This window comes from Pteropus vampyrus, unplaced genomic scaffold, assembly GCF_000151845.1.
Source record: "Pteropus vampyrus isolate Shadow unplaced genomic scaffold, Pvam_2.0 Scaffold481, whole genome shotgun sequence".
Taxonomy (NCBI): Eukaryota; Metazoa; Chordata; class Mammalia; order Chiroptera; family Pteropodidae; genus Pteropus; species Pteropus vampyrus.
Window position 1 is genome coordinate 166,208 of NW_011889262.1, and position 25,314 is coordinate 191,521.

Here is a 25,314-nt window from a genome sequence, read left to right on the forward strand (position 1 = left end):
ACATTCAAAGATAACTTAAATTTTCTCTACCTTTTCCAAAAAATTAAAGAAGCAGTATTTCATAACTCATTTTATGAGGCCAATATTATCCTCATACCAAAACCTGATAAAGATCACACACACACACACACACACACACACACACTAGATGATTGGATATAGACAAATGTCTCTGAAAATACAGATGCAAAAATCCTAAACAAAATACTTGCAAATCAAATACAACGATACATTAAAAAGATTTTACATCATGATCAAGAGGGCTTCATTCCAGGGGCATGAGAATGATTTAACATACACAAATCAATTAATGTGATACACCACATAAACAAAATGAAGGATAAAATCATATGATCATATGATGCAGAAAAAGCATTTGGAAAGATATAGCATCCATTTATAATTAAAACACTTAATAAAAGGGGCATAGAAGCAAAGTAGCTCAACATAATAAAGGACATATACAACAAACCTCAGCTGACATCATACTTAATGGTGAAAAACTAAAAGCCTTCTCTCTAGTACCAGGAACAAGTCAAGGCTGTCTGCTATCACCATTATTCAATATAACATTGGAAGCCCTAGCTAGAGTAATCAGGCAAGAGAAAGAAATAAAGAGCATCAAAATTGGGAACGAAGAAGTCAAGTTGTCACTTTTTGCAGTTGACTTGATTATCTATATAAAAACCCTAAAGACTCCATTAAAAAACTATTAAAAATGATAAACAAATACAGTAAAGTTTCAGGATACAAATCAATGTACGAAAATCCATAGCATTCTTATACACTAACAAAAATTTTTCAAAAAATAAATTAAAAAATTCCATTTGCAATTGCAACAAAAAGAATAAAATACCTAGGAATAAACACAACAAAGCATGTGAGAAACCTATATACTGAAAACTATAAGACATTATTAAAGAAATCAAAGAAGACACAAAGAACTGGAAAGACATTTTGTGTTCATGCATTGGAGAAATCAACATAGATAAAATGACCTTATTACCCAAAGCAATATACATATTTCATGAAATCCTCATCAAAATCCCAGCAGCATATTTTAAATAGGACAAAATAACATCGAAATTGTATGGAATCACAAAACATCCCGAATAGCCAAAGCAACATTGAGAAAAAAGAACAAGGCTGGAGGTATCACTCTGCTCGACGTCAAAGTATAATACAAAGTGACAGTATTCAAAACAGCATGATATCGGCAGAAAAACAGACACAAAGACCATTGGAACAGAATTAAGAGTCCAAAAGTAAACCCCTCCACATGGGTAAATAATTTCCAACAAAGGATTTAAAAACATACAATAGGGGTGGCTCCATAGTGTAGTGGTTAGCATGTCTGCTTTACATGCAGAAGGTCCTGGGTTCATGCCCCAGGTGGAGCCATGGACCATACCCCAGGTGCGCCAGGCCTGCCAAGTGCGCCAGGCCCTCTGAGTGCACCAGGCTCTGGGTATGCCAGGCCCTGGGTGCATGACGTGAGTGTGTGAGAGAGGATGACCTGCCTTCAGAGATCCAGTTCTTAAGGGGAAACGGCAACATCCATAGGTCAGGGGTGGAAGTTGGGGGAGGGGAATTAAAGAGGGGAAAAAACATAAATAAAAAAATAAAAACATACAATGGGGAAAGGAAAGCCTCTTCAGTAAATTGTGCAGGCAAAATTGGAAGACACATGCAAAAGAATAAAACTAGACTGCTATCTGTCACCATACACCAAAATTAACTCAAAATCGATCAAAGATATGAATATAACATCTGAAACAGTAAATTGTATAGAAGAAAACATAGGTACTAAAACATTGACCTTGGATTTAGAGAGAATTTTATGAATTTGACCTCCAAGGCAAGAGAAGTAAAGCCAAAATAAATTAATGGGACTATATCAAACTAAAAAAGCATTTGCACAGCAAAAGAAACCACCAACAAGACAAAGAGGCAACCAACTGAATGAGAGAAGTTATTTGCAAACAATACCTCTGATAAGAGGCTAATTTCCAAAATATACAAAGAACTCATACAACTCAACAACAACAACAACAACAACAACAACAACAAACAGTCCAATAAAACATGGGCAGAGGACCTGAACAGACACATCACACAAAAGACCTGCAAATGGCTAAAAGATGTATGAAAAGATGTTCAACTTCACTAGCTTTTAGGGAAACGCAAATCAAAATCACAATGACATACCACATCATGCTTGTTAGAATGGATATTATCAACAAGACAAGTAATAACAAGTGTTGGAGAGGCTGTGGGGAAAAAGGAACCCTCATACACTGCTTGTGGGAATGTAAATTGGTACAGCTACTAGGGAAACACTTTCAGGAGGTTCCTGAAAAATCTAAGATTAGAACCACCACACAACCCAGCAAATCCCTCTTCTGAATATCTACTCCCCAAATTTGAAAATATTTATCCATAAAGTCAGTGCACCCTGATGTCCATTGCAGCATTATTCGTGGTGGCCAAGACCTGAAAACAATCAAAATGCCCTTTGATAGATGATTGGATAAAGATGTGGAATATTACTCAGCCATAAGATGAAATACTGTCATTTGGATGGAACTTGAGATTATCATGCTAAGTGAAATAGGTCAGAAAGAAAAGCTTAAGAACAATATGCTATCACTCTTAAGTGTGACATAAAACTAAAAGCAACAACAAATAAGACAAACAAACAGGGACTCATGGACACAGACAACAGTTTAATGGTTACCAGAGAAAAAAGAAAGTGGGAGGAGGTAGATAAGGGTAACATAGGTCAAATACAAGGGTATGGAAGAAAACTTTACTTTGGGTGATGAACACACAATACAATACATGAATGACATATTATTGAACTGTACAATTGAAACCTATATAATTTTATTAACCAATGTTCACATCAGTAAATTTAATAAAAAACTTTAAAAATTGAAAAATACAAAAAGAGCTCTCAATGAACACCACTAACATCAATGAAAACTTGGTTGTATGGGTCTTGTTTAAATAGCAGGTGTTTGGGTAGTTTGAGTATTTAAAACTCAATAGTGTTTGTTTTCATTCACAAAATCTACTGAAAAGCTAGTTAGATGCCAAGAAACAGTTTAAAATACTGTATAAATTTACACCATCCACATATGATACACAAATATTTTCTTTTAATGAAGATGTTCACGTGTCATATGATTAATGGGAACAATTAAAATGTTATATAAACAGATCAGTAAATACATTTTTATTATTTGAGTTTCACAACATATAATTTTTCTTCAAAATCTGTACATATTCTTGTGATGTTTTCAAAACTAGATCTTGATATAGACTTGACTCATCAATAGAACGTAGAGGAGAAAGTCTGTAAGATTCAGATTCAAATTCAGCAGCAGCTGGAAAGAAAAATGATTATATTTGTTATCTAAAATACAACTAAATATGTGTTAAGATCAATGAAAAAATACACAATATGAGATTACTATTAAATAGAATTTGCTGATGGTTGCACACTGAATTCATTGCTCTTGTGGCTAAGTGTCAGAGCTTCTGGTTTCATCTTCTTCATTCATTTTTTCAACAATCGTGTGCTAACGTAGTACGACAAGCACTGGAGTTACAAGATAACGATGACATGATTTACACCTAAACAATCGTAAAGTATAAACTGAAAAAACAGATGATCAGACAATTTTCATTCAGAGTTATATATACCATGACAAATATAAAACAAGACACTATTGGAACAAACAGAAGAAACATCCCAGTTTTGTGTCTATGTTGCCAGCTTTTTGGTGGAGGTGATATATAAGTTGATACCTGAAGGACAAGAAATAAGCATGCAAGAGAGAGGGAAGAGGTAGATGAGTGATGAATGATGAGGAAAAACACTTGTGGAATTAGAAGTAGTCCAGTTTGGCTAGACGCTAGAGCAAAGGAGCAGAATAAGGTAAGGAGCAAGAGATAATAAGGCTGAATTATTAGGGAAGAACTAAATTGATCTTAGTGTTTTTATTCCATGCAAAGGAATTTGGATTTTCTCTCCTCAGGGCAAAAGGTAAACCAAAGACAAAGTCAATGACTGGAGGCGGAAATGTCACCAAGAAGGTGACAGCTATGGGAATTGTAATGGCTTGGCTAAGTATTACTTGATGAGTCTGGTTTGGGGCCTTATCTATCACTAGGAAAAACATGAGAAGATGATGAAGCTCAGTTTCTGACGGTAGTTTCAGTGTGCAGGTTGACAGTTCCATAGGGATGGTGGAGGAAAGGAAGTAGGTAGCCAGAAATAAAAAGAAATACCTGGACCTTTGAGGTTTTTAACAAGCTAAGGAACAGGATAAGTAAATGAGGAATAAGTATATTCTTCATTATGAATGTTTATGCTTTCACATTTTCCACTTGCTATGTGGAAGAAAATACTTAACGTAGTATCTATTGTCCAAACATATTGGGATGCCATTTACTATTTGCAGCTTATATCAGAAATCAATGATATCTAAATTAAATTAATAACTTTTTACAACATACCTTCATTTGATTCTTTAGTTATCATTTTATCCATCTCTCGCTGCATCTGAAATAAAACAAATATTATTAAGCATTTAAGTTAAATAGACATTATTGTGGGAATGATATATAGCTTATGAAATGTGGCTATTAAATAATACTTTAAGAGACTAGACCTAACCTGGGGATTACGTACATAGAAAAATTATTATGTCAATAAAATAAAATAAATTTCTACTTTAAATTTTAGATAATAGAGAAGGTACATATGTATAATATTTAGATTAATCTGATAAAAATACAACTGACATTGGTCTATTGAATAAACATAATTTCAGAAGGCTGATGTTTCATCTGATTGGTGTAAAGAAGTTTAAACAAGTCAAGTTTACATTGAATGCATTCTTTTGCAATTCTTAGAAAAACTTCCCTTTATAAATTTTTAAAGTTTTTTGTTCTAATGGAGTTTTCTTAAAATATGCTTTCCATCCTTACACTTTTAGAAAATTAAAATCATAAGGTATGTTCTATGCTATTAATTTTTGAAAGTAAAATGATAAAAGTGGTAATGTCATTTCATGTGATAATTCTACCCACAAAAAATATGTAACACTATTATGCTGTGTGTAATAGAACTAAAACATTTCTTTATTCATAAGGACACAAAGATTTCAGAAACTTTGCTTGAAGAAAGGAGAAATATGGGCTAGAGTCAATTTTCAAACTTAGTTTCTGATTGACTCTCTATAGTTAGTAACAACAAAAATAATAAATAATTCTTTAATTGTAACTTTGTTTCCTGTTTACAAATTAGGGCTAATTTTTGAAATATTCAACTAATTGTTGTTGCAGTCTACTTAATTATGAAATGTGTGGGAATGTTTCAAACTGTATTACAAGTATCCCCATCTAGAGTGTTCGTCTTTAAACTTTTCTTATAAAAGGTTTCCTCTCACTAAATGCCCCAAAACAAGGTTTAAAATATACACTGAACAAAATAAACACTGTAGTGACAGTGACAGTGCCTCTCCAAAGTTTAAGTATGAAGACAAATTTGTTGGCTAACATGTTTCCCAATAATTTCAAAGATTGTTTTCTATAAAATATTTTTGACAATGGCATGAAAGATACGGCTTATAAAATAAATAATGTGACATCATTAGTAGAAAGGCCTTGTAAAATCAAGAACTCAATACCAGATGGAGGGAGAGACCTTTATTGAAACAATTTCATGTTACTATTTAAAAACTATATAAAATGTAAATCATATTTTTCATGACTTACATTAAGGAACCACCAATATAACGTTATTATCTTTTCCCCAATAAGTTTTTTTTCCTAAATATTTACTTCTATGACTCTTATGTTTACTTCTAGGTCAGAACTGTGTTTAGATGGTGGAAGTTCTTAGAAGTCCAATATTAATAAGACACACATCTACAGTTTGAGTTATACTTTTCAATTTATCAAGAATGTAGAAAGATGAAAAAGATATACACAGGAAAACAATGTATCAGAAGTTTTAATTCAAAGGAGTTTTAATTAGAAGAATTTCTCATAACTGGTTGTTCTCAATTATGTCCCACTGAAATCTAAGGTTCCACTGGGGACACCTCTAAGACTGCACAGCTTCAGAGTCTCTATCTTTTCGTTAGCTAGGCAGCTCCATTTGTCTTTGTGTTATGTAATACAATTTTATGCAAAATATTTTCTTAAACAAAGAATGATTCGAATCTTCAAAAAAGAATTATTTAAGAATGATAGTCACTGATTTAGGCAAACTCCTTAATTTTACATAAGAAGCAACAAAAGCTCAGAGAGATTACATATTGCCTAAGATCACAAAACCTATTAGCTGCAAGCCAGGAATGGGCTTTGGGTCTTCCTAGTGAATCTGAAGTTCTATGCCAGCTAATTCCTCATATTCAGGAAAAATGCACTATTTTTAACTATAACTCAGAGAAATAAATATGTAAAACTTTGTCACGTAGCTCATTAATGTTTAGGCATAAGATACAATAACTTTCTAATTAAATTATTAATTTTAAGACATAAATTAAAATAGCAAACCAAAAATTAATACCAAAACTTTAAGTATGAGCAGTCAATATACTCAATTTACAAAGCACACTTTTTTCTTTCTTTCTTTTTTTTTTTTTAAACGATGGGACAGCAAACTTGAAAGAAAATCTTTTGGTAAACCAGGTAAGCTGAATTTGAAGAATTTGATCCTTTAAAGAACATTTTCCTCCAAAGAGAGCTTGGTTTGCCAAAATTAATCAAGAAATAATTTTCCATGTTGTGGTTATCTATAGCATAATTGAAAACACAACAGAAACTTCTCTTCACCATCTAACATACTTTTGTCCAACTTCTCACCATTAGTTGGTATGTACAAAAGACATGAGCTTAATTTCAACTATAATTTCAACCCAGTCAGAAATCATAGGAGAACCTCATTTCTCTGTCTCAGTTTTTCACATGAGGACTTAAACTCTCTCTACCTTCCTCAAGATAGGAGGAGAGATTTTCCAAATGGTTGAATTTGAGAGAAGGAATCTTTAAGAAATGCTTGCTTGTTTTCAGATCTCATCTTTGAAAGGATCTGTTTTCCCACAGTAATGTGTAGTCAAATCTGCCTTCATCTTCGCAGTAAGCAGCCTGCCCCTGAGACAGGTGTCAAGCATTGTTTCCTCTGCTGACAACTGTGAGGGGAATATCTTGATTTGGGGTTAGTGTTTGGAAGCCCACTGCAGCCACACATCTAAACCACACCCTCCACGTCCTTAGTATGTGTCGGTAACAAAGCGAGTAAAGTGATCTCCACCTGCCCAGTTCCTATGTTCTGGCTCAGAAGGGGAAGAGGAGTATCATTTGCCGTCTACCCCACCATGGCTCTAACAAAAAAGATAACTGCACAACAAGTATAGAAATGTTTTCTTCTTCTTTGACTTTATAATTAATGAATATTGTTCAAAACAACTTCCACTTTAAAGGGAAAAAGTTGTAACGAATATTTTAGAGAAACAAAATAAAGCCAATCACAGCAGAAAAGCATGATAAAATGCAAATATATGTTCATTCATTCAACAGAAATTTATTGAATACTACCTTTCTATTAGATTTGAGAGTACAGGTTGAGAAATTTATCTGTCATAAAATTGTCTGGAGTACATTTTCAGTTCTTAGAAAAACGTTCTACGTGTTAAGAAAAATCTAGTGATATGTCTGTTCAGGCTAATTTTAGCTTTCCTTTTTTTTATAACAATATAATTAAATAACACAATTGAATTAAATTGTAAAATTATTTCTGAAATATAGGGCAAACATCCCATGATTTAACTAGAATGTGAAAAATGAAGGTAAAAGTTAGCAAAATACATAAGTAGTGACCTGTCCCACTACAATGGCATTGTGTGGGCAAGACTGAACTTCATGCACTGGTGACAGAGGCCCTACACTTAAGAGTTATGAACGCAGAGAAAACTTGCTTTGACTACTAGTACAACTGAAATCACAGACTTAGAGCAATACTTCATTATAATTACTGTCATTAAATTTAGATATACAATACTGAATAAGTTAGAACTTCATAGTAAAAATAGTCCAAAATGTTAAAACCTTGCAAATAAAGGTGATTGATAAACACATTCAATATTAATGCTATTTTTAACATTTGACTCGAGAATCATAGCTAAAAATCTTCAGAATGCAGTCATTTTGCAGTGCCCCATTAAAAACCCACCCCTTTCTATCATTTTAGATGAGATGTTACCCTCTCTCAGGGTATTATTTTATGTTTTCCTAGTGGCATTCATTAAACTCCTGGCAACTCTAAAAGACACCTTTTTCCTGCATGTCTGACTAAGAATTCTGTAAAGAACAACTGTATAAGAAATCTTTCTAGGCGTTCTGTAGTGATGTTGGAGACCTATGTCTGGATCTTGATAGAGTGCTGATTTTTATCTTTCTAATTAAGCCTGGCATGATTTGGCAAAACAGTGCTCCACAAGGGAACTATATATCCTTCAGTACTACAACATTATGTTTAAAAGAAAGTATTTTTCGATTTATCTAGAAACATATTTAAAAAGTAATAAACACCTCTTTTTGACCAAAAAATTAAATAAAGAAATATTTCCACAAAAATTTTTTCTTACATTGCTTCTACATTTACATACTCTTTCATCTTCATCTTGTAAAATAATGCTATATCTGATTTTTCTGGTGAGAACTAATGAGAGCATTTTGAGTGTACATCATGCTTAACGGTTTACAGATATTCATTTTTTGGGGTACCCAGTAGTCAATCCAGATTCACTACTTCGAAGCATGTAGACTCTATTTGGTCAAAAGGCTATCAAAAAACCCTTAACTTTCCTGTTCTTTGATTATCATTATGAAACCCAATTCAAAAACAGCGCTGAAGTCTCACTTAGCACAGGCTTCTGCTCTTTTTCTCTGAATTGAGAAGACCATAAAAACACCATTAAAACCATAAACTAATGTGTATTGATTGAAATGGATATTTTAGAAAGTGACGTCAACACCATGCAAGTGAGACAACCCCTTTGCATTTCCCCTTAAATCTAAAACTAGTCAGACATCTTAAACCCAACAAAGGCTCCTCTGTTCAGCACACTAAGATGCCTAAAAGATCCACACATCAGTATGTGGGAAGGTGGGCTTACTGGAATATGTAGGAGGCAGGATGGGAGAAGGACAGGGCAGGCCCATAACCGCAGTTCCAGGCACACAAGGCTGAGTCTGCAGTCTTAGCAAAGGTAATACTGGTGAAGGAGCCAGAGTGCTGCCTAAACAACATAGCACAGCAGAGGGTAAAAAGGGCAGTCGTAGCATCTCCCACCTCCCCAAGAATCCAGATTCTTCTCCAGTTGCAGTAGCATTTGCACCACCAGAGAGACCAGTAGTAGAAGCAGAGACCAGTCCCCAGTGTCCAGGCTAGACCACAGCTCTGCCAGTGGCCATAGAGAACCAGGTAGCATCTCAGAGGGCTCACTAACCATCTCCCCTCAAATGGCTACATCTCCCACCACCACACCCCAGTAGTGGTTCCCTAAGTCCCTGAGGACCTGGATACAGTGATGACACCCACCACCCTGGTTACTCAGGCCAGTGCTCCCAAACCCACAGCTAAGCCATTACCCCTAATCCAGGAGGCTCAAGTATCACAGGTGAGAGAAAACACAATCTGGCCTAAACCACCATCTATTGGAAAACAAATTTATCAACCTGCTGAACTGTTCAAACCAAAATGTTCCTAATTAAGAGAAGTGTTCACCACTTCAAATGTGCCAGCAGAGGAACAACCCATTAAGTAGCATGAACAACCAAGGTTACATGGTAACACTGAAGGAACATGACAGTTCTTAAGAAACCAAACTGAAAGGGAAGATTGTGATCTAAGTGATAGAAAATTTGAAACAGCTGTCATGAAGAAATGAATGAGGTACAAGAAAATTCTAATGGTTGTTCAACGAGCTCAGGAATAAAATTAATGAAATTTTTTGGACTTTACCAAAGAACTGAAAACCATAAAAAAAAAAGAAAACTCAAACAGAGACTTTGGAGCTGAAGAACTCAATAAATGAGATGAAGAATGGATATTTTAATAACAATGATAATCAATGAGAACTAGTTGCTGTCTAATGACTCCCTGTCATTGCCATCTTAGTCATCAATCATTCAAGTGATGGCAAGAAATACAGACATAAAGGAACTTTATTTTAAACAGTCAAATCTTTGTTTAACTATCTGAAAAATGTACAAATGCTCAGCAAGCCATATTATAAAAATTGAAATAAAATAAAAATAGTATAAGTAAAATGCAGTTAGGGATGTACTCTCATATCAGATGACAAATTTTACCTTAAAAAGAGAAATCGATCTGTTTAGTGTTACAATGACACCTAAATTCATAAAAAAGGATTGATCTCAGTTTCATTTAAATAATATACATTCATTTATGGTTAAGGGATTGGATGTCAATCATTCATTGATGCATAGGGATAGAATAACTGGGGTGCAGCAGAACTTTAAAATTGTTATGAGCAATTGCCAAACTAAAATCAGTTAGGAAGTATGCCAATGCACCTAAAAAGTATATCATTGTTTATTAGGCAATGTGACTTAATTTCTAAAACCAAATTTCAAGGCAACTTTTTAAAACTATGTCTGATAAGCTATATTTCTTGAATAAAGTTCATGATAGGTACCTCTTGAACATGAGAGATCAGGAATTTCAGAAAGTTTGCAAAATTTGTTTCCTTTCTTTATTAACACATAATTATGATGTTTACTTAGTGTGCATTTGTCAATGAAACAACTCAGAATTTCAACAAATTAGCACTAAGAATTATATCTGAAATCTGAAACCCAAAGGAACGAAGATAATATAACCAACCTTGATAAAGTAAACCTCTAGGCTATTATTTGAAGTCCATGGGGTTGAGGCAGGAGTCTCCAACTTTTCTCTTGGAATAAAATTTCTATGGCTTATGAGTCTATGATTAAGACTTCCAACACCAGGTGGCTCCAGGACTGGCCCTGTAATATCAGTGCAGAGTAAAGTTCTGCTTTGCTGTTTCTTCAGTTCGGAACTGATCTCTGCTAGCCTTTCATTTTTCCTGTGAAGATTGTAAAAAACACAGGCTTAGTATTTCATTCTTCCCTAAATGACTTGCATTTTTTCAAGTTGCCATAATAGTAAACAAAACTTCTCATTAAATAGAATTTTAATACTGAAAATATGACAGACCTACTATGTTCCAGCACAGGTTTACAATTGTTCTAAGGAAGTATATACATTTCTAGGAGGATTCCTAACTAACGATCAATTCAGAGTAGGGAGAGGAGAGAAATGGTGATCAATGATACAGATGGCTTAATAGGTGATACTTGGTGCCTTCAGAAACGGCTGTACTTAACGAGATTCTTGAAGGTGCCATTAAGCATATTTAGTAAACTAGTTTAGAGATTGTTAATAATGCCTCAAAGACATTTCCAAGCACTTGCTTTGCTATCCTTGTACCATAAGCTCATTACCTTGGAGAAATTACCATTTAGACAGGACATAATTCAGAGCAACACCTCTTAGGGGAGAACAGATAGCTTAGTTGGTTATCAAAATGAACCAAAACAGCTCCGGCAGCAATTAGCTTGTAACATCTTTACAAAAGAATTGGCAGTGGGATTTGCCCTTTCTGTCCTCCACACCCCCCTCAGGCAGGCCACCTTATTATTTTTAGACATTTTGTCAATTATGTGGCGCTTTACCCCTGTGCTCATCTTTCCCTATTTTATGTGTTTGCCTTTATGTAGCTTAGAAAAACTGCAAGGATTGTTTGTCTCAAAGTGCCTTCTAGTGATAATAACAAAGATCACAATCCAAAAAGTACATTTAACAAGAGCCACAAAGTGCAGAGTACCTAACCCTTTGGGTTTAAGTTGTTATCTTCCAAAAAAAACAGTTATACTAATTAAGATTGTTATTTAGTAAAATTCAAACAGAAAATTTTATAATAATATTGCCATCTAAATTATAAAGCTTCAAAAACATTTAATGACTAGTAGATCACATTTACTATATGAAAATATAAAAGGGGAGAAATAGTCATGTCAAAAAAAAAGTAAAAGAGATATGCAAACTGTCCTGGAATAACATTTTATCTATCATCTATCTATCTATCATCTATCTATCTATCATCTATCTATCTATCTATCTATCTATCTATCTATCTATCTATCTATCTATCTATCTATCTATCTATCTATCTCTATCTATCTATCTATCTCTATCTATCTATCTATCTATCTATCTATCTATCTATCTATCTATCTATCTATCTATCTATCTATCTATCTTTCTATTTATTTTTTAAGCGAGGCAACCCTTGGTTGACCTCACAGATTGCAAGGACCTTGTCAGCTTACAATCCCTTATTTTTTTTATTTTTTATGCCTACAGCATCTGGTCTTCTTAGGTGGTCTCTCATCCAAGTTCTAACCATGCCCGATCCTACTTAGCTTCTGAGATCAAATGGGATCAGGCTTCTTCAGGGTAGCATGGCCATAGACTGGAATAACATTTTAAAGGTAAATTTATTTCCTGACATCATTTACCAAAATTATAATATTTAGTTAGCTTTCACTTCCTACTAATCTTGTGAACCTGGCTTGATAAAAATTATGCTTTAGTGGCAATGAACTAAAGTTATTTTCTCTGATTCTATGCTTTGACTTACACATTTAGTTTATTTTCCAATGACATTCTAACTTTCAATTCCTCTAGGTAGAGTTGCTTATACATTTCCAATTGCATTTTATTAGAATCTTCTTGAGAAGTTTTCACTTTGGAGAGTTCAGATTCTAGATCTTTAATTCTGAGTTCCATTTGACTTCTTATTGAAGCATTATTTTTCTCTCTTAACTGCTGTAAGTTTTCTTGAGATGCTGCTTGTGTCTAATGCAAATAAAAAGAAATCATTTTTGAAATAAGTATATCCTGAATAATTATAGTATATTCATTTCTTCTAGTTCTGAGTCAGTGATTCAAAGAGCAACTTGAAATGTAAAAAAAGCCTAAGTATAAAATATTTATCATCAATGTCAACTGAATTAAATATGAATTATGAAAATGTTGAATATTAATACTCCTGTCACTGGGTAATTTGAAGACAGAATCAATTTAAAACTTTAAAAAATTGAACAATAGAACTTAACAATCCATGAGGATAGTACCATTTCTAAATCACAAATGTCTTTTTCTTCCTAATAATTTTGTTTTGTATCAACAGGTCTTAAAAATAAAATGATTCTCTAGAAAGAATCATTCTCAGTGATCAATTTAGGATGGTGATGATGGAAACTGAAATATTTAAAGGGATAAGCAAATGCCACCGTCCCTCCAGGAATCTACAAAGCAAATTGCTATTAAGGGAAGTAGAAGAAACACATACAATGTTATGTGTCCAAAATGTAATTTGCAGGGAAATGAATTAAAGCACATTCAAAATCAATAAATTAACCTGTAAAAATAGATTAACTTCTTTTAATTTTTCCACTATTTTCTGTCTTGCTCTTTCTTCAATCTCCTGTTTATAGTGTTCGACTTCACTGTATTTTACCATATTCATTTTTATGTGACTCTTGAGATTTACTAATTCTTGTTTCAACTTCTCGTTTTCATTCTCTAGTTTTTCACATTTCTTTTGTGTTTCTTTCATAGATAATAACTGCTGTCGAAGAAACTGATTTTCTTCATCCAGATGTCGACATTTTGAAGATGCAGTTTCCAGCTTTTCTGTAGAATCAGCAATCTGCATGAAAAGAGAATAGAGTTTGGTGATGAAAGAAGTTGACCGAGAAGAGCCTAACTCAAAACCAGTATCAACTTTGGAAATAAATTTAGTTGCAATAACATATGATCTGTACTGTGCTGGAGTCTTAAATTGTGGAAACTTGAATTACACAGGATCAGGAACAAAGTTAAAACCACCAGGAGTCACAAAAATATATTCTTTACTGTTATCATCTTTGCACATAACATTCACATTTGATTTTCTGCACTTCCTTGTCTGTTTCATGTCTGTGCTCCATAAAATGACTATAAGTCACTTCTCACCGCTTTTAGTAGAAGGCCTCTCACCTCCCTGCCATCTACCCGTCCATAATTTTTAAAGAAGTTTTGGAGATATCAAATTGAGTAATTTAGGCCTCAGTCAATAAATGCCTCTCAAGATAAGACTTTGAAAATAAGACTCTAATTAATGAATCTTAGAAATACGGATTCTACTGCCACAAGCCTTTTATTGAACTACAAATGTTTTACACTAATTTGAATTGTATTCCACAAAGAAATGATTCCCACTGTTAAGGAGAAATCACATTTCCCAGTGTAATCACATTTCTCAGTGATCCTTACATCTTTTCAACAAAATATGTCTTAATTCAATAGTGTGATCATGTGATTCTGTATTATTTTCCACAAAACAAGAGATCATGCTAAACAACAAACACACCACCACAAAAACAAAATGTTGCTGGAATTTCAGTGATACTGAGTAGGGAAGAACTATTTTCCTTTAGATACAATGCTTATTTTGTAAGAAAGGGTTAGCGGATGTGGTATTTTAAAAATATATTTATAAATCCTCTGAAGCCTCTACTATAAAAATTCTTCCCATCAAATACATGATGATCTTAGTAACTGGTTTCTAGTGAGTAGAATATGGCAGATCTGCTGCGTGACTTCTATATCTGGGTTAGAAAATGTGACACAACTTCCATCTGACTTTCTATCTCTAGAGAAGCTCACCCTGAGAACCCAGCTACAATGTTGTGAAGAATGAAGAAGCCCAGGGCACACAGTCAGTCCTCCTATAGATGTTCTGACTGAGAAGACCTCCGCTAACATCCCAGTCAAGAGTCAGCTTCAATTACCAAAGGTGTATGACCAACCTTTAGAGGATTCTAGCCTATAGGCTAACTTGAAGTTAAGACTAAGTCCTCATCAAAGCACTGGAGGTGTGCATCAGGCTTTATTTCAGAATTACTATGGATGAGTATGCCTCCCATTTCCTTTTTCTGAATGGAAGTCTTTAGCCATTTAACTGATTTTTGGGTGTGTGGGTGGCAAATAACTTGTCTCTTTGTTCTCAAGTCTTCATATAGATAGGAATTGTTCTCAAGGGGCTTTACTCCAGCAACCACACCCTAGGCACCTCATCTGTGTCTACACCTGATTAAGATGGTAAAATCTTGGACTTGGGCCTGAGCCTGACATCATAATAATTGAGACTTGTAGTGGTATTAGGTAGGGATTGGTGTATTTTTTCACATGGGAGGCATAAAAGCAATTACGGCCAGTGGTTAGATTAAGCTGATTGTTAAATGTGTCCATACGTTTTTGAAATATTCATTCTATACACAGGTAGAATATGGGTCAAACTTAGTGACTTGCTCCTAAAGAACAGAATGTGGTGAAAGTGATCCTGTGTGAATTCTGAGGCCAGTTCAGAAAAAGAAACACAGCTTCTGTCTGGCTCTGTATCTCAGGCTGCTTAACCTTGGCACTCAGCCCCCATGTAGTGAGGAAACTCAGTCCACAATGAGTGCCCATGTGTTCCAGCATAGGTGTTCTGGCTGACTTCCCCAAAGTTCCAACCAATGGTCAGCATCAATCACCAGACATGATGGCAAACAAGCCTCCAAATGATTCCAGGTACCAGCCAGTGGGCTGCCCTAATTAAAGCTGAGGGGCACAGAGACAAGCTGTCCTGGTCACACTTTACCTGAGCGTCGATTTGTGAAATAAATAAATATTGTTTATTCAAGCCACTCAACTTAAACATGTATGTTCATAGCAGCATTACTGACAATAGCCAAAAACTGGAAACAAGCCAAAGGTCCATCAATTGATGAACAGATTTTCTAAAATGTGGTCTGTCCATACAATGGAGTGTTGTTTAGCAATACACAGAAGTAGTGATGATACACGCTACAAAATAGATGCACATTGAAAATATCATCCTAAATAAAAGAAGGCAGTCACGAATGACTGTCACATATAGTGCAAGTCCATTGATATGAAATGTCCTGAACAGGTCAATCTATAGAGACAGAGTACAGCAGTGGTTCCCTAGGGCTAAGAAGAGTGGGGAAGGGAAACTGGCACACGGGGAAGGCAAAAGGGCACAGGGTTACTCTTTAGGGTGATGAACGTGTTCTAAGATTGATTGTAATGATGACTGTTTAAATCTTTAAATATAATAAAAGATACTGAATGGCACACTTTAAACAAGTGAACTCCATGATGTGTTCAGTATAGTTTGATCAAGCTGTTCCCCCAAATAGAATTGGTGCCAGTGCCTTGGGTTGATGTAAATGTGTGCTTCTTGGCTTTAGATCACTAGCCAAGGTTTAAGACACAGGAGAGTTAAGAACATGTCTTTTTCATAGAAAAATGATATAGTAAAAAAAAGTGGTCTTTTTCAAAAATATCATCTATAAAATTAATAGAAAACTCTATGACACTGTTCGAAGCATTGAGTGATTTATATTTCCCCAAATTAAGTGATTTTGGGTTCCCAAAACTGATTTAAAATTACCTTCTGTTTTAACATATTAATCTGAATATCCATTTCAATGTGACTGGGTTTTAAAGCTCCAGAGAAACTAAGCTCTCCTTTTTCATATTCATTTAACTTCCTTTTTGTAATTTTTAAGAGTTTCTGAATCCTGCAGAAATTTAAAACATGAGCAAGTCAAATTCTTTAAGAGCAAAGTTTTGATCATTATTAAACAATTATTATTTTCTATTATATAAAATAAACAAATCTATAAATGAGGATCCCCTTGCATTTTGTTCTAGTCTAATATTGTGTGAAAGCATACTAACTAAATTATAATATTAGGTAAATAATATAAAAAATAATTTTATGACATATAGGAAACAGAATTAAGATGGTAGCCATATAGAGTTCTTACAAGCAAGTTATTATAAATATCCATTTTAGTATGTTAATATAGAATATTAACCTATATTAAATATCAGCTATACATCACAGATCAGTATCCCAGGTGAAGAAGAAAGGCATAATTTTATATGAAAGTTTTAAAAAACACAAAAATACATTTTGGTACCTACTGAGGACAGTCTATAAGAAGAGAAAGTATCAGAAGGAGACCACTCAAAATAGAATGAGCAGCAGGAAAGAAAACTCTTTGAAGTCTGAGTAGAGAGAGGGGAAAAGAAAAGCTACAGGCCTTTGCTAGCACAAGGTTAACAAAATGAAAGGGATACAAAACAACCTAGAGAAAGACAGTTAAAGGAGAGGAAATGAGAATCAGAGAACAAACTCAAGTACTCAGCAAATAAACAGATAGGAAGCCATGTGGGAGCTTCTGAGGCATTGGGAAAGATTCTTCTTCTTTTTTTTTAATCTAAGTGGTAAAAACAAGATCACTTATCTTATTCTTCTTTAAGTCATACATGTATTTTTGTATGTAAGATGTAATGAAAAAAAGCTGAAAGAAAACATAAACCAAATCAAGATAATTTTTGACGTTAAACAATGACACAGGTTTTCAGACATTAATCTTTTGGAATGCTGAAGAAAAGAACACTAATAAAAGAGAGCAAAGACATCTCGCAGAAACAAAAACTCAAGGTAAACAAAGAATGCAGTTGACAGTATATGCAAAAGTCACATTCATTATTGTTTTAGGAATCATTAAAGAGTAGATCTATTATTGTGGTATACAGAAAAATGTGATTGCGCTGTGAGTTTCTGAAGTAAATTTTTAAACAGGATAATTATGAGAATTACAAAATAAATTTGTAGTTAGCTTTTAATTAAGTGAAATTATAGTTTAACTTTAATTAATGGTTGAAATGATCTAAAATATTAAAATCTTACCGGGTAATCTCTTTTTCTAATTCATCATTTTTCTTCTTTTCTTGATCCAATTGGTATTCCAGAGATTGTTTTAACTCAGTACAGTTCTTTAGTGGTTCCTTTTCAACCTGAGACTTCAAAAAATATTTAAAAAATATTTCTAAAAATTTAGAGACTTACATAAAAACTTTTCTTAAGATAGCATAGTCGATTTTACATTGTTATCATTTTTTCTGGAATTTAAATTGCCAAATTATTTCAAAACAGAGGCTTCTACAAGTAAAATACTGAGCAATAAAGACTTTAAAAGAGTGGCTATATTTACATTTTAGTTTCTAACGATGCTCTAGAAACATTTTCATCAATAGTTCAAGTTATTCCAGGTTTTATTAAATCACATCTTACTAAGATTATGTTTAAAAAATCCCCATGCAGTTCTTATGACATTATGATGATAATCTGACTTTAGGATGAGATAAAGACTCTCATTCTCTGTCAGAATTCTTCCATGTGTCAATTTCTCCTTTTCTATCAAACACTTTTCTCTTAAAATAAGTTTAAGTCTTCACTATATTTTTATATAAATACATAACTTTCTTTTGACTCCTGTAGTTTTCTCTGTCATCCTGTTTCTCCCCTTCCATTGGACTCTAACATTCTCTAATGCATGATCTCAACCATATATTCATATTTTCATCACTTATTCTCTTCTTTTACCTAAGAATTTATCAGTTCTATAATTGCACTAAAAATTCTTTGAGGTCATCTTTTTCTTCATCCTTACCCCACTTTACTTTCTCAGCAGCAACTGACAGCAATGACCACACGCCCAGTCTCTGCTCCTCTAACCCCAAGTCATTTCTAACCAACAGCTGCCCTGATGTTCACTCTTGGACCCCTTCTATTCCTCCTTCACATTCTCTCAGAGTGCTTTGAACTTTTCCCTTATGGGTGTATCTGTATTATAAAATTGCAAGTGAATGAAAGGAACTAGTTGGTAGGTTCGTTTACCTCATTGCTCCAACTTAGGGTTCACAATGCAACCTTAAATCTTAGGTAGTGTCTCCTACAGAGGAGAGTAGGAACAATAGGGGAATCCTGTCCTGCTTAATAAATAGTTACATAATTTTCACTATATATTAATAAAATAGAATCCTGGAGTTCACAATAATCTTTTCTGAGATTGGATTGTAAAATCACTGAAAGTCTGATTTAATTTAGTGAGTGGAACTAATTTCTAAACTTGCAATGCTAAGAACACTTTGTTACTATGTAAGACCTTGATTGAGCAGCCATTTCTACTTTTTCAGTAGCATGTCTTTTCTTTTTAAACACCCCCTTCACCCCCAAAAAGAAAAAGAAAAATACATTCTTTCTGCGAAATGGTTGCATTATTCTTGATGAAGGGAACAAATTAGAACATTAAAAGTAATTCATTCTCAAAATCTCACAGAAGGTTGTAGATTACAGAGGGAATTCAGAATTCTAGATCAAATCATTGCTAACATGTCTGGACTCAAACAGATCTTCATAGTCCAACGTTTACAGCAGCATTATTAACAACAGCTTAACGTTGGAATAACCCAAATATTGGACCAATAAATGGATAAAAGATGGGATATATATCAATACTGCTTTTAGACTATTGGATTTTTTAAATTAAATTCTACTACAAAAATAATTAATTTTAGGCATTCAGACAACTTCCCCTATAGAGGGAAATTACATGACTACTAACAAGTAGTATTAATAGGAATACGATAAATTCTTTCATCAGTGAGACTGCTCATGTTGTCCAAGAGAAATAAAAATCCCTCTGCAGTATGACAGAAATTGAGACATTGACTTACCAAACTTGCACCTAACAGATTTGTCTGAAGGTGTTCAATTCTGCCTGCTTGTTTTTTGATTGTGACTTTAAGCTCGTCATTTTGAATTGTGAGCCTAAAATGTATGTTTTAAAATAATTATTCTCACACATAAATTTCAAACATACCACATAATTTCTGAACAAACAACAAAGTATCATTGAATAAAACCTTAAAATTTGAAAAGTAGATGGCTGGCATTTTTACAATTGTGTTTTCTGGATAATGTGCAAAATGGAGAGACAATGTGCACAAATTATGCATTTTAAATAAGTTCAAAGCTGAAATTTTTATTCAGCTTCACACTGATGTATTTATTATCATAACTAATCATATTCTCGCACTACACTGCCCATCTACTTTACAAGTTATTTTGTGTCCTGCTATTAATTATACTTTTGCATGTCATCTGATGTCTTCTCAGCACATCTTATGGCCTGTGCAAATTGATCACTGGCTTCTTGAAACTAAAAGGAAGGAAAAAATACATTTACTACTGACAATCCATTACAAATCTACCTATTTTTGTAACTACGCTATTATTGGAACACAGCCGCACTCTTTCATCTGGTATTTTTTTGTTTTTTGTTTTTCGTTTTTTATAGCTACAGCAGAGATGAGTTCTGGCAACAAAGACCTTATGGCTCACAAAGCCTAAAATATTTACTATCTGGCCCTTTCCAAAAAAGTTTACAAACCTTTTCTCTAGTACCAAAACAACACTATCATTCATGTTTTTAAATTTATGTTTCATTAGGTAAATATGCAAATTTATATATTGGTCAACTGGGGAAAAAATAGCAAATTATCTTATAATAAACATTTATAGTTTTGTATCCAAGTACCACATAAACTATTTTAAATGATCACATATGTAAATGACCATGGCAATTCCAGTGATTATAAAAGTTCACAGGAGGCTTTTGGTGACAACCAGATACTTCATGGAATAGTGGTAGTATTTACATAGGTAGTAGTCTCTATAGGAATGCCTGGGTTTGAATCCCAGAGTATACTAGTTATTAGGTGTGTAACCTTGAGCAAAGTACTTCACCTTTCTGTGTCACCATTATTGTTAAATCAAATTTCTGGAATCAATTCATTCCCAGAAACTTTTTATTTAGGGCTGTGAAGGCAAGTACCCTGATGAGTAGATTTAGGCTATATGGTATGGCATGTCAGAAAAGCCATCTCCAGAGCTTTACAGTTGGTAAAGTGCAATAAATCTGTAAATCCTAGTTCTGGATGCATAGTAAAAAAAGGTCTTTTTTTTTTTTTTAAATTACAGTGAGAAGAAAAAAATTTGATAGAACACCTTTCTATTGGGTTAAGTGCTTTCAATTTTATATTTAATGGCTTAAAATACATTTAGAATAAAATCTTAATTATTTCATTGATTCCAAGAACAAAGTGTTGGTGGAGTATATAATATTAAATTTTATCCTGACGACTGTAAAGCTAAAATATTTTAAATTGATACATGCATATCAAACAGTATTCCACCTTAGATAAATTTATGCTTAAAAAGATAAGATTATCTCACATGAAAGAAATTAAAACAAGGTAAAATTAAGGGATAAGTTGTTCTGTACGGAATAGATGACAGGTGCTGAAGAGAATGAGCTCAATTCAAAGTTAGAACTCTCAGAGAAAGCTTCATGGAGGCGGAGAGATTGGGAGCCCAGTCTGAGTAGACACAAGATTAGGCAAGAGTAATAGAAACTGAAAAGACAGAAAGAACAGAATGCATAAATGTTACGAGGTGGTGAAATCAGCCTAATTCACTCAGAGGACAAAATCCAATGGCAGAGAAATAAAAATATATGTTCACAGAATAATTTGTAAACTAATATTCATAGTAGAATTAATAGCCAAAATGTGGTAACAACACAAAGTTCCATCAACTGATGAACAGATAAGTGGTTTAGCCAGACAATGAAGCATTGTTTAGCAATCAGAAGAAAGAAAGAAAATATTGATATGTGCGATAACACTGTTGAATCTTGCAGATGTGATGTTAAATGAAAAAAGCTAGCCACAAAGGACTGCATATTGTGTGATTCCATTTATATGAAATACACTAAATAGACAAATCTATAGAGACAGAAAGGTGGTTGCCTGAGGCTGGGGTTAGATGGGAAGCTGAGAGTGACAGTTAAGAGATGTGGGGGTTTATCTGTGGGGGTGAAGAAAATATTCTCTATTTGAATGTAGTGATAGTTGCACAGTTTTCTGAATATATTAAGAGATGTTGAATTGTACATTTTAAATGGATAAGTTATATGATATGTGCATTATATCCCAATATGGCTGGTTTTTAAAATTTGATAGTGGATCTAGACAATTTTCTTAATCTTCTATTGTGCGTGAGTAGAAGTAGCATTTCCATGCTTTTATAACAGTTCTAAAATAAAAAGAAAATGAGGGAAAATGCTTACTTTGACTGCTTTATACAATGACCTTTCTGTACAAGTTATCAAAATTTACAAAATATGGAGAGATTCCATAACTATGAGCAGAAGTGAAGACAATAAGATAATTTTCTGTAATGTTCCATTAAACATATCTTCTGATTTTAAATGACTACCTCTTCTTAGGAATGGAACTATTACTAGAAAAATATGATTTAGTGGAAAAAAAAATTCTCTCTCAACTATTATTAAAAATGTTGCACAATTCTCAACTTTTTCAAGGCTAAATACTATTAAAAACATATACTAAAAATGCCAGAATTAGAGCAAGATTTTAAGATATAAGTGCATTATAAAGATAATAAAATTATAAGAAATGAACATACAAAAGAAAGCTGTTCATAAAGATTAGTATCCTTAAATACTTTATGTTATTTAACCAGCTATAAATTAACTATTTGCATGTTAAATTTCATACATACTTGACTTCTTATTTGATTTAATTTCTTTTCCAAATCCTGTGTAACCTCCAGTGAAGTCTCTGACATACATTGCTTTTTGAGGGTATCGGCCAGTTCTTGTTGAAGTTGTCTCACGAATACCTAGGAAGACATTTCTGTTACTGATTTTACAATTCACATAAATATTATATTAATGCTAGATAACTATCATATGTATTTTTAAACATAATATCTAACTTGAAAAAAAATCAGCACATACATCAATTCACCTTTTTCTCATGTGGACGCATTGGTGTAAATTTGGTTAAAGACACAGAAGGTGGTATCCTCCTGCCTAATCAGTATTAGCTTACTTGGGCAATGGGTTCAGCCCCATTGCCCATTTTAACCTGATAAATCTGCAAAGCTTTTAAAATCTACAAAAGTCTCAGAGAAAAATGTATGTCAGTGGGACTAGTGGTAGTAAATTCTACATTGTGGAATGTTTTCCCTCTATTTTTTGGAGGCTTAAATTAACTCGACTTTCTCACATATTCAACCCTCTGCTCAAATCTTTCCAATGGATTTCTATACCTTAGAATCAAAGTGAAATTATTCCAGTGGACTTCATGGCACTAGGAACCCTAGCCTTGACCTCTCTCTCTGTCACATATGAATCCTGCCATTTGTCACACTTCTGAAAATGGAGATCTAATGCCAAAATAATGAAGCACAGAGAGCCACAATTCCCTTCGTATTGAAAAACTTATATACAGATAATAGTCATGGCTCTTGAAATAAAAATATGTGCAAATTATTTGTAAAAATATTCCAAAAAAAAATATGAATAGCAGTAGGAAGATTGAATCATATGTAGTTTGCCTAGAACTTACCACATTTGTCCCAAATTAGGATTTCCTGAAAATTAGCTGTCTTTAAAGAGTTGACAACTCATATGAATACATTATTTGAGACTTACTTTCAAATTTAATTCAAATTTGACATGAATAGAAATAAAATTATGTCAATGTTAATGTATAAGAAGCTACTGAAGATAAAGTACTATGAGATATAGCATCTACAGCTCAGTTCATCTGGGAAATCTGGAATTAACTGTCAAAGTAATCTAACTGAATCTTAATTTAAAAATACTCATTTTAGGTATGAGTGTTTCCATTTATCTGCTTCAAAAGTGGTATTGAACTGTGGTGACAGAAATATTAAAATTATGATTTTAGTACTATGTGTCTAAGTTGTTAATATCAATCTATATCTGTTAAAAATTTATAACTTAAAATTTCATAGGCAGGAGTGACATCAGAAGCACGGTGGCATGAGGCATCCCCTTAATCTCTCTCCTTGAAATTACAATAAATTAAAGAGCTAGAATCCAACAGAAAACACCCAGCTTAACTAACACACAACCACATCTGATCGACCTGCACATCAGAGCATCTGAAGGTGGGAAAATCAGGTGAGCAAAAGAAGAGGAAAGGGAGAGGAGCCAAGATGATGCCACAGATGCAGCCCAAAGCTCCCTGTGACACTTGGGGAGGAAGAAGGAACCAGATTAGGCCTACATTCACTATAGCCTCAAGCATTTTTGCCTGAGTGATCAGCATATGGTCCTGGATAGAACACAGTGAACAGGGCAGAGAAGCAATACAGAATTGCGACCTCTGTGTTCTAGTAGCTGTCATTGCCAGGCAGAAGGCCAGGTCTTGGAGCCTAGCCACCTCCCCACATTTTCCAAGCGCTAGCAGTGGGTCCTGCAGTTTCCCACCAAGAAAACTGCAGTGAGTGTCAGGCTGCAGAGCAGAGGATCTGCGACAACTGAGGAGACACAAAAAGTGACTGGTCCAGGTGACAGGAGTGGAGATACAGAGGCTAGGTGACTAAAGCCAGCGGTGAGCATTACTGGAAGGAAAACGGCCACAGGCACACCTGCAGCCTCTCCCAACCCACGCCAAACCTACCCATTCAGGCTGATCACAGCAGAGGCACTGGGACACCTCAAGCAGCGAAACATCACATCTGGCTAATGGGGCAATACTGGGAGTTCAGAAGCTCAGAACCCCATTGCCCATCACATTCTCCCATGGTGGTAGAGCTGTGGGACTGAAGCAACCTGATCATAGAGTGGACACACACCTCCCAGGGATTAAGGGGCTTTTTTTTTTTTTTTTTTTGCCACAAAGCAGAGACCCGACAGGCCTGGGCAGTGCAGAAGGCTTGTGCACCACTTACTGGAAAACAAACAAAAAAAACCCCACTTCTTATTAACCTGTGAAATAATCATAAATTTTTTGAAAAAGCAAAGTACATTCCTGTAAACGCTGAGGCAGAGAAATAATACATCGAATATCATGAACAACCAAAGTGACAAGGTAGCTCAGATAGAAAGTATAAATCTCCAGACAATTAATTTAAAGAGATAGAAATATGCAATTTAAATGACAGAGAAGTCAAGAATGCAGTTCTGAAAAAAACTTCAATAAGATGTAAGGAAATTCTGACAAGCAATTCAATGAATTCAGAATCAAAATCAATGTAAAACAGGAATACTTTACCAAAGTGATCGAATCTCTAAAAAGGAATTAAATAGATCTAGAGCTGAAGAACTCAATAAAAGATATGAAAAATGAAATAGTGAACTTAGGAAATAAACATGACC

At 34.0% G+C, this 25,314-nt stretch overlaps 1 protein-coding gene across 1 annotated transcript in view; it reads right to left on the bottom strand.

The window, feature by feature from the left end:
* Window positions 1–3,252: 3,252 nt before the first annotated feature.
* The window catches only part of LOC105307145 (ankyrin repeat domain-containing protein 26-like), a 65,746-nt gene continuing 43,684 nt past the window's right edge, over window positions 3,253–25,314 (bottom strand). Inside the window, exons 15-24 of the mRNA XM_011382507.1 lie at window positions 22,683–22,802; window positions 20,186–20,256; window positions 19,772–19,865; window positions 17,943–18,055; window positions 16,632–16,761; window positions 13,551–13,841; window positions 12,768–12,985; window positions 10,928–11,150; window positions 4,525–4,570; window positions 3,253–3,389 (exon numbers count right to left, since the gene is read on the bottom strand). Of these exons, the coding sequence (XP_011380809.1) occupies window positions 3,253–3,389; window positions 4,525–4,570; window positions 10,928–11,150; window positions 12,768–12,985; window positions 13,551–13,841; window positions 16,632–16,761; window positions 17,943–18,055; window positions 19,772–19,865; window positions 20,186–20,256; window positions 22,683–22,802 (1,443 nt within the window). The remainder of the gene's footprint in view (window positions 3,390–4,524; window positions 4,571–10,927; window positions 11,151–12,767; window positions 12,986–13,550; window positions 13,842–16,631; window positions 16,762–17,942; window positions 18,056–19,771; window positions 19,866–20,185; window positions 20,257–22,682; window positions 22,803–25,314) is intronic.